A 17417-nucleotide genomic window follows, 5' to 3' on the forward strand; every position below is an offset into this window, starting at 1 on the left:
GAGAAAAGATTATTAGTTAATAGAGTGATTATTTGTCCTTTGAATAGTTATGTTACTGGATACATCCAGCTTTGTTTAAATAATAAATTTGCAATGAGAAATAATATATCTTTTCTATTATTCATATATGATGTTGGTTTGGGACATGAAATTGAATGAAGTTGAGTAATTGGTAATATATGTGAGTCTGTATACAGTTTTATTGTTTTAAAAAATCTTTGTTTAGTAATGCCAAAGGAAGGAATACTAGCATATATTATAAACAGTTAGTTTTAGAATAGAATAAAATAATCATTTTTTACTTATATACTTAGAATAATTACTATTTACCTCCAAAGAAAATTTATTTCTTGAAGGAATCTGCATGGACTCTGACTTGTTGGGTAAATACTTTGATACTTGGGTTTAGTTAAAACATTCTAAACTGAGTCTAAGGAAGTTATCAATTTGTACAAGATTATATCTTTAAGGAAACAAATTAGCACAAGCTGATGTAAAACCCAGCCATAGAAAGTGCTTTGTATGAGTGTATGTTTTAATGTCCAAATGGTTATGTTTTGGAAAAACATATTTGGTAATGCCGTAGGGTGTATGTATTCTGAGAAGGCAACATTTATGGCGTTTTTATAAATTCTTAAATAAGTTGGTGTTTTAGATACTAGATATGGGAATCTTGAATAGTGTACCCGATCATGACTCTCAGGGGCCTTTTGCTCCGTCCCAAGTAACTTTCTGCTGTATCGCTAAGAACTACTTCTTCTGATGCCCAGTCCTGTGCTCTAGGAAAACAGAGCCACTCATGTCCAGTTCACAGTCCATCATGATTCTTCCAGTGGTCTTTGCTTAGGCTGCTTCCTTAACTGGAATGCACTCTGCCACGTTCCTGTCTGCAGGAATTGCCAGGATAGTTTTAAATTCGAAGTATGGTTGATTTACAACGTTGTGTTAGTTTCTGGTGTACAGGAAGGTGATTCAGTTATATACGTGTGTGTGTATATATATGTGTGTATATGTATATATATATATATATATACATATTCTTTTCCACTGTGATTTATTACAGGGTATTGAATATAGTTCCCGTGCTATACAGTAGGACCTTGTTATTTATCTCTTTTATATAGTAGTTTGTATCTGCTAATTCCAAACTTCTAATTTATCCCTCCCCCACCCCCTTTCCCCTTTAGTAACCATAAGTTTGTTTTCTGTGTCTGAGTCTGTTTCGTAAATAACTTCATACTCGTGTCGTATTTTAGATTCCCCATGTAAGTGGTACTATATGTGTTTGTCTTTCTCTGTCTGACTGACTTCACTTAGTATGATAATCTCTAGGTCCATCCATGTTGCTGCAAATGGCATTATTTCATTCTTTTTTATGGCTGAGTAGTATTCCACTGTATGTATGTACCACATCTTTTTTTTTCTTTTTTACTATTATTATCTTCATTTTACTGATGAAGAAATATACTCAGAGAGGTTAAGTGAGCTGCTGGTATGTTGTACCACATCTTTTTATCCATCCATCTGTCGATGGACATTTAGGTTGCTTCCACGTCTTGGCTGTTGGAAATAGTGCTGCTATGAACATCGGGGTGCATGTATCCTTTCAAATTATAATTTTCTCTGAATATATGCACAGGAGTGGGATTGCTGGATTCCAGCATGTTTTGAAGAATCCCCACCAGGATTCCCTGAAGAGCTCAGCTCTAAGGGGATATTGCTTCTAACGCCTTACAATCCACTCATCTTGCTTATTACAGATTGTCTTTGATTTGTTATTTGTGAACTTGCCTTGTCTACCCCATTAGATCATAAGCTTAAGGTTAAGCCCTGGGGCCTTATTTTATTCATATATCTATTTCTGGATGACCAGTTCTTAGCATGGGCTTTGTGTATCCCAGGGCCTCTTTGAACATTTATTGAATTGAAGAGAGTGTCAGGAGATGGTGGGGGAGAATTTACCATGTGCCTGTGGCTCCAGTAATTCTAAGTCCATCCCTATGAAGTAGGCTAGTACTTTCCTCAAATAACTTTGATTCACCGTTTAACAAAAAATTGAGCAACTGTTATGCATCAAGCATCGTGCCACATGCTTTGGACAAAAGGACAAGGCATAGCTTTTGGCTTTAAGTCTTACAGCCTACTGGAGAAAAAACATGTGCATAAATGAATGCTATAGCGTGACACTTCCTCAAGGTCATGCAGCCTGCGCGTGGTAGGACTGTGATTAAAATCCAGGTCTGTTCAACTCCAAAGCCACTAAGCCAAGATGCTTACAGAACAGAAAACTAGCTGTGCTAAGAGAGACGACTCCTCAGAAGAGCAAAACAACAGCCTTGCTCTGCTTTTTGTTTGAAAACATTATTATTTTTTTAACATCTTTATTGGAGTATAATTGCTTTACATTGGTGTGTTAGTTTCTGCTTTATAACAAAGTGAATCAGCTATACCTATACATGTATCCCCATATCTCCTCCCTCTTATGTCTCCCTCCCACCGACCCTATCCCACCCTGAGAACATTATTAAATTGAACCATTTTGTTTTATCCACAAACCAGGTCCTTCAGAAGCTTGGGAAAGCTGATGAGACAAAAGATGAACAGTTTGAAGAATATGTGCAGAACTTCAAACGGCAAGAGGCAAGTATATTTATCTCATTTCTGGAGTGGGAAATGGGTTGGCTTTGTGTTTTAGTGCGTAAATAAAATACCTTGAGGTTGAAGAAAGATCTTCTTCATTGGGCTTGGCATTAACTTGAGGGGAACAATGGTTAATTCTGTAGACTTTTTCTGTGCGAGGCAAAGAGGTAGTAGGCACTGCGGGAAGAAGATTTGTGTTTTAGAATCTCAGGAGATGAAGACTTTGCTTCTCTGGAGCTCTTCAATACAGATTACTGATCTAAAGGAAAGGTGATCTTTTTGGTGATTTATCTTCCACTGAGTATTAGCAGTAATTAAATACTTCTGACAAAATTATTTCAATTGCTGCAGCTTTAAGATCACGCATTTTCAATAGAGAGTATATCTCCCAAGAGGGAGAAAATTGGTTATTGGTGGATGAAAACTATCATATTCTTTTTATGGGAATACTTCACATAAGTAGACATGGTATATCTGTGGTATTAACATTTCATGGGGGTATAATTAGGAAAAAAAGGTCTAAAAAGTTTCCTCAGGGGAGGCAATAATGAAAAAAAAGGTTGAAGAACACAGTTTGTGATATTTGTTCCTTTAATAGGGTGCTACGTGTTTAACAGACATATGAATAAAGAAACAAACTTTTTAAAATTATTTGTTTATATTTCTAAGGCTTGATGAATGGCTGGCATATCATCTTTAGAGACCATGCGTGAGGGTCAGGGAGAGGGAAGATAAACGCCGGGGTCTCTTAGATTAGAAGCTTCAAATCTGGAGATCATTCTAGAGGTAGGCTGGGCCAGCAAACTCTGGAAAATAAGGTTTGGACACAGGGAAAATGTGAGGACATGGGTTTATTTTCCTGTTGTCATTGGAGCCACAAGTGTCCACAGAGGAAATTGTGGCCTCAGGGATGACAGCCAGCAATGGAAGATCAACGTAGGTTTTCACAATTTTTTTTTTTTTTTTTTTTGCGGTACGCGGGCCTCTCACCGTTGTGGCCTCTCCCGTTGCGGAGCGCAGGCTCCGGACGCGCAAGCTCAGCGGCCATGGCTCACGGGCCCAGCCGCTCCGCGGCATGTGGGAGCTTCCCGGGCCGGGTCACGAACCCGCGTCCCCTGCATCGGCAGGCGGACTCTCAACCACTGCGCCACCAGGGAAGCCCCCAACGTAGGTTTTATGTCACTGCCTTTGCTTCTGTTTGCAGATCCCTGATCCTGGAGGTTTCTTGTTTCCATTTGTGTATCAGCGTTCTGGCTGTTTTGTAACATGCTGTTTCTTTTCCTTACCAACAGGGGATATAAAATCCAGCAGGTAGAGCCCGGTAGACTAGTCTCCACCAAAACACATTGCTGAATGTCTCCAATTTCGTCCCAAGACTAAGGTTTGGACAGATAGGAACTCAATTTATTATGAATAACACTGATCTCGTTCTATCTGAAAATGAGAAAAGAGAGAGGGGAGTTGGAGAAGAAACCGGTGATAGATGGAAAACTAGATCATGTCCAGATCACTGAGTATTATAGAGAGCTTTGGATTTATGACGGTAGAAAAGAGAATTCCTAGAGAAATGTTGGACGTCGGCTCATAGACTAAGTTGCCCCCCAGTCTCCTCCAGGAGAACAGATTCTCCACATCTCCTGATGTTCTCATTTGGTGAGTTCTCTTGCACTTTCTCATACACTAGGATAGCACTCGTGCAGATCATTGACTTGGATGGCAGCAACTTCCCACAGAGAAACTTGTCAATCAGTGCCCTTGTTACTTTGCAGGGCAGTCCCCAGTGTCTGCTTGAAGGGATTGGCTTTGGATAGAAGAAGTGACTCACGTTTACAGATTTCCCTACTTGAGGATTTACCCTCTATCCTTTGAAACCAGTCTTCCTGTCCGGTGTGTCCCTGTGGAGCTAATTAGTTCTTTGCTGTTAGATTTTTTTTCTCAATCACTTTTACGGCATTATGATATTTTAGCACCCCAGAAGGCTAACCTTGGGAAGCATCAAGTTCAGGAATGCATTCATGATAAGGTAGTACTTTGCATTTTCCAATTATGGGGAATTTTTTAAAAATATAAATTTATTTATTTTATTTATTTATTTTTGGCCGTGTTGGGTCTTGGTTGCTGTGCGTGGGCTTTCTCTAGTTGCGGCGAGCGCGGGCTACTTTTCGTTGTGGTGCATGGGCTTCCCGTTGCTGTGGCTACTCTTGTTGTGGAGCACGGGCTCTAGGTGTGTGGGCTTCATTAGTTGTGGTGCCCGGCCTTCAGTAGTTGTGGCTCGCGGGCTCTAGAGCGCAGGCTCAGTAGCTGTGGCGCACGGGCTTAGTTGCTCCGCGGCATGTGGGATCTTCCCGGACTAGGGCTCGAAACTGTGTCCCCTGCATTGGCAGGAGGATTCTTAACCAGTGCACCACCAGGGATGCCCCTTATGGGGAATTTTTATTGTTCTTTTTTGGACTTTGTTGACTGAACAAGGTGAGGATTGTTTTTGTCTAAGGTATTAGAGAGAAGTGCAGCTGGCTAAATCATCAAATGCTCTGCTGCTTACTCTTTTCACTGTATACATTTTCAAATGTTATGGAGCCAGTAGTATACTGTCATTCTTGAAGATCAACACCTTAGTTCTGTCAAGATCGTTAGCAGATTTCATAATGCAGGTAAAACTTAAACATTTGGGGAAACTTGCACAAGCAATTCTGCTTGATAAGAGTAAAACAAATAGAACGGAAATGTAAAAATAGTATTTCTCAGGGAGTCTCCTGACCCTCTTTGGTTCCCTTTGAAAATATTCTCACATGAAAATCATCTTGCATTTGCACATGCTCATTTTGATATTTTTTTGATTTAATCAGAAAGAGTAAATTTATAGTCATTTTACTGCCATGAGGAGGGAGGGAACTTTAACCTTGGCTGTATATTAAAGCGAGAGAAGGAAAAAAGGAGGAGGTGGGAGGAAGGTGAGGAGAGAGGTTTACTAATCTTCTATAGAAACATATTAAAGGTTGGGAAGAATAGCTGAAGACTGAATTTAGTAATACTCTGTAGAAGGAAAACTGTCTTTTTAACCCGCAGTATGTATTGGTGACCAATTCCCATTTGTTGCATATGCTTTTATGCTATGTAGAAACATTAACCAAGGATGAAGGATCTACCAAGATTGTGGTGACCTCTACAAGGCTTATTATTTTTTGTATTAATGTGAATCATTACTCTAAAGGCAGAAGGCATTCTCTTAAGGTGACATACGCTAAAGACATTGACCTAGGAAATCTAGATTTCATATTTTTTTCTGTGTATATGTATTTCAAATCCAACAAAAATACTATTTATAGTATAAAATGAACTTTATTTGGATTTGTGCAGTATATTAGAGTCATCTGACCATACTAAATTAGTACTTAATCAAAAGATTCTAAAAGTAGACCACTAGGACTTCCCTGGCAGTCCATTGGTTAAGACTCCATGCTCCCAATGCAGGGGGCATGGGTTCAATCCCTGGTCAGGGAACTAAGATCCTGCATGCTGCACAGTGCGGCCAAAAAGAAAAAAAAAAAAAAAAAAAAAAAAAAAGAATGTTAAGAAAAGTAGACCACTAGAATGTTCTAGAAAGTATTCAAGCATTTGGGGCTCTGATGATCTTGCTTTTAAATTTCCTTTAAGAAAATCAGAAGAGTCCTTATAGTAATTGATATATTCCCTGCTTCTTCGTGGTGGAAACAGAGGTAGCAGACGGGTCTTTGTTTGCACTTGAGCTTGAGGATTAGCTTTTATCTTGTTCCAGCCCCAAATTCTCTTTTTGATCCCAGACCTCTTCCTAAAAGTTATTTGATTTGCATTAGCCGGAGAGCATGGATGCAGGGTCTGTGCATATGCTCTCATTGCATTGTCTACTGCACTCCCCGTTGCTGTGGATTTTGTGGTCCATGAACACCCAGTCAGGACAGGGAGGAGGGGGAGAGGAGGGTCCAGCAAAGGAGGATAGAGTGACCCCTCCCCCAAGAGCTCAGGGTTTTCCGTGGTGACGAGTGGTAAGGAAAGCAAGGGTTGGAGACATCCAGCCAGAAGAATGAGACCTGACTTCACCGTTTCCTCCCCAGAGGGTTTGTTTTGTCCCTTTCTATATTTCCTCTTTTACCAGAGCTGCTAACAAGTAGCAGAAGTGACTGGTGTGAACATCGGCTGCTTTCACTTCAGTTCACCTGGATGCTTGCTGATGGGTCTGTTAATGAGCCCAGAGAAGGTCCCAAAGTAAAAGGAAGGTCCTTGGCTTCTCCCTCTCCTTCCTGCTCATAAACTTGCCCACGAAAATGCCATGCTTATGGCCAGTGTGCAGATTACAACAGGATAACCCAGGGGCTGGTGGGGCTCAGATAACCAGCTTTGATCACATTTCAGCGAGTAGAGATATGGGCACCCTAATGGAGGTGTGGTCTGAGAACTTCTCATATGAAGGAGAAGGGAGCCTCACTTCTGCTCACGTCTCCACGGCTTTTTAGTCCCCCCTTGAAATACCATACAGTGTAGCTCTGCTGCTTCTCTCCATGCCCACCATGAGGTAACGGCCTAATTGGTATAACACAGATGAAGAAGGAAAGAAATATCGGGACCTTGAAATGCTCTCCAGTGGGGAGGATCCAGAGCCATTGATTCTCATTATTAGGATAATCCAGTGTCTGAAAGCTGGAGTCATGTCTTCATACTGATCTCTCCTCTGCACAGGGGTCCCATGTGGCCGCTTTCATCTTTTTCTCTGCACAGAATCTAGTGCTTTGAACATAAACTTTAAAACATTTGTTAAACTTGAAGCTGAACTAGTGGCAGAAATGATCATTTGGAGCATGTTCCTAGAGCACGTTTTTATTTCTGGGATGGAAGAGGTGTTGACTAGTGCTTGAATTTTTGTAAGCAGTTTCACGACACTTTATAGGACATACGTATATAAATAATTAAAAATTACAGAATAGAAGTTTGAAAAAACAACATAAATACAGGATATATTCCCACGGTGTGTTAATGTGTGGATAAAATTTTTATTTATGGCAAATCACATTTACATTCTGAAAAATTTTGTAATTTCCTTGAGCAGATAGTCCTAACAGATATCCTAGAACTATTTCTTTTTAACACAGATAACCATGATGTGAAAGGGGATGGCTGGTTGTTCCTATGCCTGTGGTGGTATTTAGGGACTGGACTGCTTGCTTCCAATTTCTTCTTCCACCTTCTCCACTGCGGGTGCTTCCTTATGATTGAACTATCCTTGCCTGACCTGCCATCTCCATCTGTTGAAGCCCTACCTTTGCTTAAGGTCAACTTACAAGATATTTCTTACCTGACGTCTTTCCAGTCCCCTCAGCCAGCCTCTCTCTTTCTCTGTATCCTCCAGTGTACATTTTTTTGTAATTCATCCAAAAGCTCTTGTTCCAGTTTTCTTATATGACAGTTATTTTAGATGTGCGTCTATGTCCTCATTAGGTTATAAAATATTTAAAAGAAGGCATCCTTTCCCAGCCATTAAAAAAATCCGCCTGCCAATGCAGGGGGCACGGGTTTGGCTGGGAAGATCCCACGTGCCGTGGAGCAACGAAGCACGTGCGCCACAACTACTGAAGCCCGCGTGCCTAGAGCCTGTGCTCCACAACAAGAGAAGCCACTGCAATGCGAAGCCTGCAAACCGCAACGAAGAGTAGCCCCTGCTTGCTGCAACTAGAGAAAGCCCGTGCACAGCAGCAAAGACCCAGCACAGCCCAAAAAAAAAAACAAAAAAAATCTCTGCCCTCTGCCCCTGATAGGTGCTTATTAGTAAATGTATCCCTGCTTGTCACACTTATCTCTGTACTCACTCTTTATCTTGGATTTTCCATGCCTCCTCACTCATTCATTGTCCGCGTTTCTCTTCATTGTCATTTACTTTCTCATTTTCATCCTAATTTTTGGCAGCAAAATAGCCTTTGGAGCGTGTCTCACATGGCCTGGATTTGATTCTAACCTGGATTATCGAGACTAGAGCAAGGCTCTGGTCCCCTCCCTGGGTTCTGAAGCTGCCCTAGTTCCATGCTACTCCATATGTATCAGCTGGCATGTATGGTATTTTCCATCTTCTGAGAGCTTTACATACTTTTACTCACAATGTAATAAGTAATTTTAATTAATGCAGAAGATGTTTTTCAGTCCTTGAACCCCAGTTACATTCTTCAATTTGTAGGGGTTTTTTTTCATGAATTGCGTGTTAGAGTAAGCTTACTCTTCTCTGATTGGATAATATTTTGACCATAGAGCACTAATATATTTAATTGATATGGTTAATTTCTTCTGAGCAACTTCTGAGAGAATTGTTGAGCCTTGTTGCTTGCATTTATACTTGGTTTCCATTAAAGTTTGAGCTCAATAATTGCACAGTATACTACAAGAGAATTCATATACGTCTGCATCTCTGGAAATAAAGTTTACTCCTGTTTCTGGCTAGCTATACGTTTCTGTGAGAATTCCGTAATACTGAAAACCATCTTAGTGTGCCAGTGTTTTCCAAAATTTAAAGTATTTCTTCTTGGTATCAACTTTTAAGGAAGTTTCACGGTTATTTGATTGATGATAGCATGTGGGTGCATGTTTAGAACAATAGCATGTAACCATTTCAATATTCATTTTCTTTATATTTATTGAGTGTCTTCTATGTTCCAGGAATGGTTCTAGGTCTTTGGGAAACTTCAGAGAACAAGCAGACAAAGGTTACTACCACTGTGGATCTTACATTCCAAAACAGGGGGACAGACAATAAATAAAACACTTTAATAAAAATAAGCAGATTATACTGTTTGCTAGAAATGCTGAGAGCTATGGGGGACAAAACCGAATAGATAGAGAATATATAGAGTGAGGTAAAATATATCAGGAGGCTTGGAGACAGTAAGTTTCAAGTTTTGCTTCAAAGGGGAGCAAATAAATAGGACTGTAGCTGGGGAAGGAAGTGGCGTCAAGAGAGCATTTTCCTAAGGTGGCAGAAATATGTGTATACTAATGGGACTCATTTAGTACAGAAGGAAAATACGATGAATCACCAGAGAAAGGGGAGAGAACAGCTGACTTGTGTCCTTGAGTAGAAAGAGGAGTTGGGATCCAGTACACAACTGGAGACATTGGCTTGAGCTAGGAGCTGGATACTTCATCGAAGGTAACAGGTCAATATATATATAACAAGCCAAATAATAAGTGTCTATTAAAAGCATTTCTTGGCTGACTCAACACCTAATTAAATGTCTACTAAGCATAAGGCATTGGAAACAGAGTGATAAATAGTTCAGACAGAATAGTTTCTGTCTTTGTCAAGCTTGTGGTCTAGTGTGCCAAAGTCTTCTTTCTTTTAAAAAATAAAGTAGTAGAAAAAAGACACAGAATCTTGAGATAATGTTACTATATTTCCATCATTAGAATGCATTTTGGTATCCTAGTTTCATCTTTAACATTAGCAGAGTATACTCTCACTCCAATTGGTATTCTTACGAAAAATGGTCTAAGCCCCTAGTTAAGACTTCCAGTCTTCTTTGTACCGTTGTTCTGGTGGAAAAGATGTGGTTTGCATATATAGTCTTGACTTAAGAATCCTTTTTTTGGTAAGTATCACCCATTGATTGCCAATACAATTGACTTCTGTGGAAGGGAGCAGAGAGAAGAAACCTGCAGGTGTCAAAAGAATGTATTGGTCCTTGCCCTTCAAATGTGCCTGCATTTCTCTATAGTCTTCTGTTTATTCATTTCGGACACACCCATTAAACCTCTCTTTTGCTCACTGGCTTTCAAGGAGGGAAATGAGTCTGCCTACTTCTTGTGACTATTCAGGTGTTGCTGTCCATGGTGCCGGATGGGAGAAAGAGAAAAATATTCGTTGGAGAACTTGTCCATCTTTTATCCTCTTTGTTCTTATTTCTTTCATTCCAACCACAAGAATATCTTTTCATTTATGACCTATATAAATCAAAAGCTTAACCTAACTAAAATTCGATCCAGTCAAGCTACAGATGTTCTAGGCATCACTGTTTGGGCCACTTCCTATGGAGCCTGTTCCCCACTTAAGAAATCACTTTTAGAGGAATCTCATCATGTTATTGCTCAAAAGGTTTCCTTTCATCTGTCTTATTCTGTTGCCTGTTTTAATTGTATTTTACCTTACTACATTAGTTAACTATGCCCATTGGAGAAGATTTAGTATCTCATTTCCCAGCATTCATTTAGAGACCAATTCCATGTATCTCCTACTTCTCCTTGTGAAGCCAACTTATTATCTAGTTTGGATGCCCCTCCCTAAATGATCCCCAGGTTGACTGTACTGTTCTGAGAATGTGATGCAGAGAAGTAGGCATCTCTCTCATCCGAGCCTAAGGAGGCTGTGGAATGGTTGTGAACATCGGCACAGATGAGCCGCAGTTGATTTTCAGATTCGCGTCAGTATTACTGATTCCCTGCAATTGCCTGCAATTCTCTCTCATAAGTCACCCTGTAAGCCCCTTGCTAACTTTGCGCTGAAGATATAGTCTAAGTGATGGAGGTGCATTAGGAGGCATGTCTGATGGTGACTGAATGAAACCTGGAGCCGGACGTATTTTTAAGGGCCTTTTTGGCTATGTCATACTAGAGCCACATACGAGAGTGTCCATTCACACAGTGTCAATTAAATGATAGACCCAGTGAGAAATTAAAGCAGAGGTTCCCAAATAACCAGTAGAATCATCTGGATGCCTTTTAAAATTTTGATTCCTGGGTCCCATTCCAGACTTCTGAATCGGGTCACCCGTTTGACTTGTACCTCTAAAGAAGCATCATAAGGTAGTAACAACTTGGATGCAAGCCTTAGATTTCACTGCTATAGTGAAGATAATACATATATTTCCATGTATGTGGAATAGTAATACACATCATTCCTTAATTGTACCTTCTTTTGACTGTGTTCCTAAACCCGGATAATTATAAGACTCTTTCACGGAGCTTAAAAAATTTACAAATTTCCAAGCCACAGCTGACTGGCTTAGGCAAAAGCACTGATGAAGTATTTTTATTATTAAGACTTTCCATAAGTAGGGCTTTAACACTTATAAAGTGTTCTGAACATTGTCCCACTTGATTTCCATAGCAACTCATAATTGCAATTATGCTTTATATACGAGAAAATTGAGTATATGTCACAAAAGCTTTCATTTGTGGAATGGGCTTGATTACTCTGTTGGTCATGGGTATTCATGCTTGCTTGTTTTCCTCACAGTAATTTATCATGTCCGTTTGATTTTTTTCTCATATCCATTATTGAGTGGTTCTTACACATCTGCATAAATTACTGCCATGGGTTCTAGGATCCTCTGTTGCTGAAACACTTAAAGGTACAAAAAAACTTTCTGAAAAACATAAATGTGTGTTTGAGACTTAGAAATACAAATTAAAAAGAAGGAAGCAGTCACAATTCCCAAGTGGGTTGTTTGGGGGAGGTTTTGTATATTCCTCATGAAGATACTCCTTCGTACTATGACAAGTAGCAGAACTTGGTTCAGTCAAGCATTTACGAAACACCTGCTCTTTGCACAGTTTATCATTGAAAAGGTATCAGGTAGAATAATAATAGTGCATCCAACATTTATTGAATGCATACTGTGTGCCTGGTTCTCCGCTGATAATTTACGTGGACTGTCTCCTTTGACGCTGGTGATAGCCCTAGTAAGTGAATACCATTATCACTTCATTTTACCAATGATGAATCAGAGGCCTAGAGAGGTTAAGTGACTTGCCCAAGGTTACACAGTTAAAAGTGGCAGAGCTCAGATTTTAAAGCCAGGCAGTGTGATCCCAGAGCCCACCGACTTAACCCCTATGCTCTATGAATCCTATGGAGTATACTCAGGAATCATGAGCTTTTGAGAAAAACAAGTAAACAGCCAGTATCATTATTTACAGATTAGAACTATATCATGAGAGCACAGAAAAAATGATTCCTTTAGTTAAATCATCCTCATTGGTTAACAGTTGATTTTTCTTACGTAGCCACATCCATCATTTGCTGGCGTCTGTGCCTTTACAGTTTGAGGGCATAGAGGTGGGAGAGGGCAGTGAAACATGTGGGCTTTTGAGGGAGTTTGCGGAGCCTAAATAATCCAGACCACCTCAGCTCCAGTACCGGCTTGCCGTCTGTTAGCTCTGTGACCTCTGGCCAAGCTTTTCAGCCTCTGTTCCTCAGTCTTCTCATTTGTAAATGTGTGCTGATCTCAGAGGTATTGTGAGGATTATGAGTTAATAGGACAGTGTATGGAGCAAAGGGAGCCCTCAGTAAGTGTTTTACTTTGTTACTTATTGCTATATTAAAGGCTTGCTTTGAGATCACTGTTATGGTCTGAAGTTATGTACCTCCTAAGTTTGTATGTTAAAGTCCTAACCCTGGTACCCGTTAGAATGTGACTTTTTTGTGTGTGTGTGTGGTACGCGGGCCTCTCACTGCTGTGGCCTCTCCCGTTGCGGAGCACTGGCTCCGGACGCGCAGGCTCAGCGGCCATGGCTCACGGGCCCAGACGCTCCGCGGCACGTGGGATCTTCCCGGAGCGGGGCACGAACCCGTGTCCCCTGCGTCGGCAGGCGGACTCTCAACCACTGCGCCACCAGGGAAGCCCAATGTGACTGTTTTTGAAGATAGGGCCATTAAAGAGGTAATTAAGGTCAAATGAAGTCATATTGGTGAGTCCTAATCCAGCATGACTGTTGCCCTTCTAAGAAAAGAGAAAGACACTGGGATGCACACATATACAGAAAAAAGGCCATGTGAGGACACGAGAAAGCAGCTGTTTGTTTGCAAGGCAAGGAGAGAGGCCTCAGGGGAAACCAAACCTGCCAACACCTTGATCTTGGACTTGTAGCCTCCACAACTGTGAGGAAATACATTTCTGTTATGTAAGACACCCAGTCTCTGGTATTTTGTTACGGTGGCCCTAACAAGCTAACACAGACATCATAAATGGCAGTTTCAGAAGCATCCTAGTTGTTATTTTATGTCTGGAATAATGATAGACAAGGTACGTACTTCATTCCTACTCATCAATGCACCTCTGTAACTTGACATAGCAGTTGTTTCTCTAATACTTTTAAGTCCTGTCCAATTTGGCCATGATAGAATATTGTAAATGGAGTTGTATCCATACCCACAGAAAGGGACACTGAACAGTAAGTCACAGGAAGAGTCATTGTTGAGGGGGGGCTCCTGTGGCGTTTCTCTTAATTTTGGGGTCATTTCCCCCCTCCCCACTATATTCATTACTATGCTCTAGGAATTAAAGCAAAGCTTGGAAAGATATGTATATAATGTCTCTGGTGCAGCTTATAAGTCAAGCCTCTTCATACACACACACGAAATGAAAAAAAAATGGGATGGCTTTTCAAGGCTCACAAACTCAATTGCCTAAAGGCCATAAAGCATATCTGTAAGTCATATCCAGCCTGCCTGTGGTGGTGAGTTTAACAGTTCTAATTAGGTAGTTCTATCCCCTTGCACACACAGTGGGTTAGCTTTTCCAAAAGATCAGAATAGACACCTATAAACAAGTTAGTTGGCTTAAGGGAAATATATGGGAAAATGGTACATGTAATTACTAGCTAGCTTTCTAATTTTGTTTTGTTGAAAGGCAGAAGGTATTTGACTTGGTTTTCAGATCATAGGTATGCTTGGAGTTGCTGACAAGGATAGTTGGAAATTGGACCATGAATCTTGGATAAAACTGTGGAAGCTGAGATGTTCTCTTCGATGTCTATCTCCCTTCCATGTTCCACTCGCTGCCGCCATCGGCCCAGAAATGTGATTTCAAAATACACTCCAGTCTCCTCTCTATCTTATATCTTTTGCACGAAGATATGCCAAAAGAAATTTTTAAAAATAAAGAAATGGTGTTATGAAATCAGTGCTAGGTTCTTAATGACGGCTCCTATTACGACAAGGAGCTCAAAGCAAGGAAGCAAAAAATGTACGTGCCTAAGACCCTGCTGCTTTTACCTTTGAAAAACTCTCATCTTCCAATTGAACGGCACCCGAGCTTATCAGAGGGAGAGCTCTATTTCTCAGTAAACCAAGAGTGCCTGGAGTGTTGAGCAGCCTAAGGTTGTCTTTGATCATAAGTGGATTCAGACGTTATGACTTACGAGTCATCTGTTCATCAAGTTGCTGATAATAACTCCATTAAATCTAATCTTCTTGATAATCTGATTTTCTTCTCAGCTTCAAAAATGATCACAAAATATACTAACATCAAGATTGAGTTAACCTGTCCGAACTCTGAGAAATTGAGCCAGTTTTAATTTTGATATGTTACTTAGCCTTTTCAAGAGAAGAATGTCAGTAAAGGCCAAAAATAATAATGTAACTCTGGAAACTTCTATAGGTTCATGATCACAGGCAAGCTGATAGTACTTACCTTTGTGAAATCACAGTTTTTGAAGTTACATCTCTTCAGATCCAAGTTTCATACATCCGTTAATACTGTTGGCCTTCTACCTCGGCTCCTTTTAAAACATCAACCCAGTTTCTTAGGTAAAGAGGATATTTAATAAAAAAATTTTCTGTCTTGTGGGTATTGCTTTCATTTTTTAAAAACAAAGTTACCTATAAATATAAATCAGTTACCTATAAATATAAATTACATTCACCATATTTTAACAAGTCAATTCAACAAGCCATTGCTTGTTTACTAGGTATTAAATACATATTGCCTTAAGGTGTTTGGCTAGACCTGCATAGCCTTGCAAATAAAATGCACTGGATTTGGTTTTGCAAGTACAGTCAGGGCCACAGTGGTATATGCCCCTGACCGCGGGTGTCATGCACATGGTAGTATGGGGCATGGTGCTTCTGAATTTGCAGTGGTTGCTGTGCTGAGTTTAGTTCCTTAGAAATTTATCAATTCATTCTATGCGTTGTATCTCAAATTCAAATCAATGCCTCAGTACAGTTTCTTTCTTTTGGGCAGGCGTAACTGGGTCTAAGGTAAGCTAACAAAATCGTACCTCTGTATTGGCTCCTGCTGTCCTAGACATAAGTGTTTACCAATATTAATATCTTTTTAGTGTTTCAGAATTCAGTGTACCTAAACAATAAACAACTTGACTCATTAATCTTCATCATAGTTTGTGCATAGTGTTATTCATCATAGTTTGGTGCAACCCTGTTTTTAAGCCCAATGCCCAGATACAGTTTGCCATAGCTGTAGAACTTTGAGACACTCTTCTTGTGTGTCAGTCTGTGGTAGCTCTTATCAGGAACCAGGCTCACCTTGCAGGAAATCTGTCTGTAACTCTTCCTTGCACTTATTACTAGAGTGCAGTAGGAAACCTTGATGTGGTAGCATTTATAGCTAGTCCTTTGACACTACATAGATTAAATCTTTAAATGTTCGAGAACCAAAGATGTGTCTGGGAGCTGTCCTAGGTGCTGAAGAGAGACTTAAGCAGCGAGAGCTGCCCAGGAGCCAGGCCTAACTGGGAACTGACCCCCTCCTCTGCCCCACCCTCCCCCCAAGACATATAAACAAATAATTAAGTAATTGGTGTTCCTGAGGACCAATCTGATGTAGAACAATTTGGAAACACATTTAATTAGGTATGGAATGTGATTTCTTCCTATTGGGTAACAAAGATATTTGAAACTTTCCATGGTGGTGTGCCTGTTTCACTCTCTCTCCAGCTATTTAATTAGATTTTAAACTTCAGTCTAGTCCTTAGAGGCAGGTATCATGGAGAGGTGCTCACAGCACTAGGGGAAGAAAGCAACAGCTTCAAGAGACCACTCTGCAAGAGAATAAAGGGATTCTTTGACTAGAGGCAGTGAGTCTCAGACCTTTGTAAGGTTTTAAAACCATGAAGACTTTTTGCTTGCCTATTAATTTAAAAATTTTGTTAATTTCATATTGGAGTATAGCCAGTTAACAATGTTGCAATAGTTTCAGGTGCACAGCAAAGAGACTCACTCATACATATACATGTATCCATTCTCCCCCAGGGCTCCCCTCCCATCTAAGCTGCCACATAACATTGAGAAGAATTCCCTGTGCTATACAGTAGGTCCTTGTTGATTATCCTTTTTAAATATAGCAGTGTGTACATGTCAATCCCAAACTCCCTAACTATCCCTTCCCTCCACCCTTCCCCCACTGGTAACCGTAAGTTCATTCACTAAGTCTGTGAGTCCGTTTCTGTTTTGTAAATACGTTCATTTGTATCATTTCTCCATTTGTATCATTTCTTTTAGATTCCGCATACGGTATTTCTCTTTGTCTGACTTACTTCACTCAGTATGACAATCTCTAGGTCCATCTTGCCTATTCATTTTGGATATCTTCATGATGAAACCCGAAATGACCCTGGCTTGTTTTCCAGAACATCCAGGAAACAGAAGACTGGGGAGACGGTTTCCTTCTCCCCAGCCCTGTAAGGGCATGACACACAAGGGAGGGGGTGTTTGGGGGTAGCTTTAATGAGGAAGGAGAAGCAAGCCACTCCCTTGGGCTGTGTGGAAAGAAAGCCAGGCCTGGGGGACCGTCTAGGCTTGAGAGGCAGCGGCTCCTGACACTGATAAATGATGCAATTGAAAAAATAAAGAACCTCTGACTAACACCAGGGGCACGTTATTATACTATATGCCAGGTCAAGGGATATTGTGGGCAGTGAATCCTTCTTAGATATTTTCCAAAGAGAAGTATTAGTAGGCAATGCAGATAACTTAATTATAATAGACTCACTTGCCCATAAGTCCTGAGGAGAGTGTGACCAGG

General features: G+C 40.4%; 1 protein-coding gene across 2 annotated transcripts in view; it reads left to right on the forward strand.

The window, feature by feature from the left end:
* AMPH (amphiphysin) overlaps positions 1-17417 on the forward strand; it is a 187154-nt gene that overhangs the window by 81367 nt on the left and 88370 nt on the right. The window contains exon 2 of one of the 2 annotated variants that reach the window (XM_029233264.1): positions 2560-2640. In XM_029233264.1, coding sequence (XP_029089097.1) covers positions 2560-2640 — 81 coding nt within the window. Of the gene's footprint in view, positions 1-2559; positions 2645-17417 lie in introns of both variants that reach the window. The other variant, XM_029233265.1, reaches the window with a different exon arrangement.

The sequence above is a fragment of the Monodon monoceros genome, unplaced genomic scaffold, assembly GCF_005190385.1.
Source record: "Monodon monoceros isolate NGI ecotype Baffin Bay Population unplaced genomic scaffold, NGI_Narwhal_1 Super_Scaffold_2, whole genome shotgun sequence".
NCBI lineage: Eukaryota > Metazoa > Chordata > Mammalia > Artiodactyla > Monodontidae > Monodon > Monodon monoceros.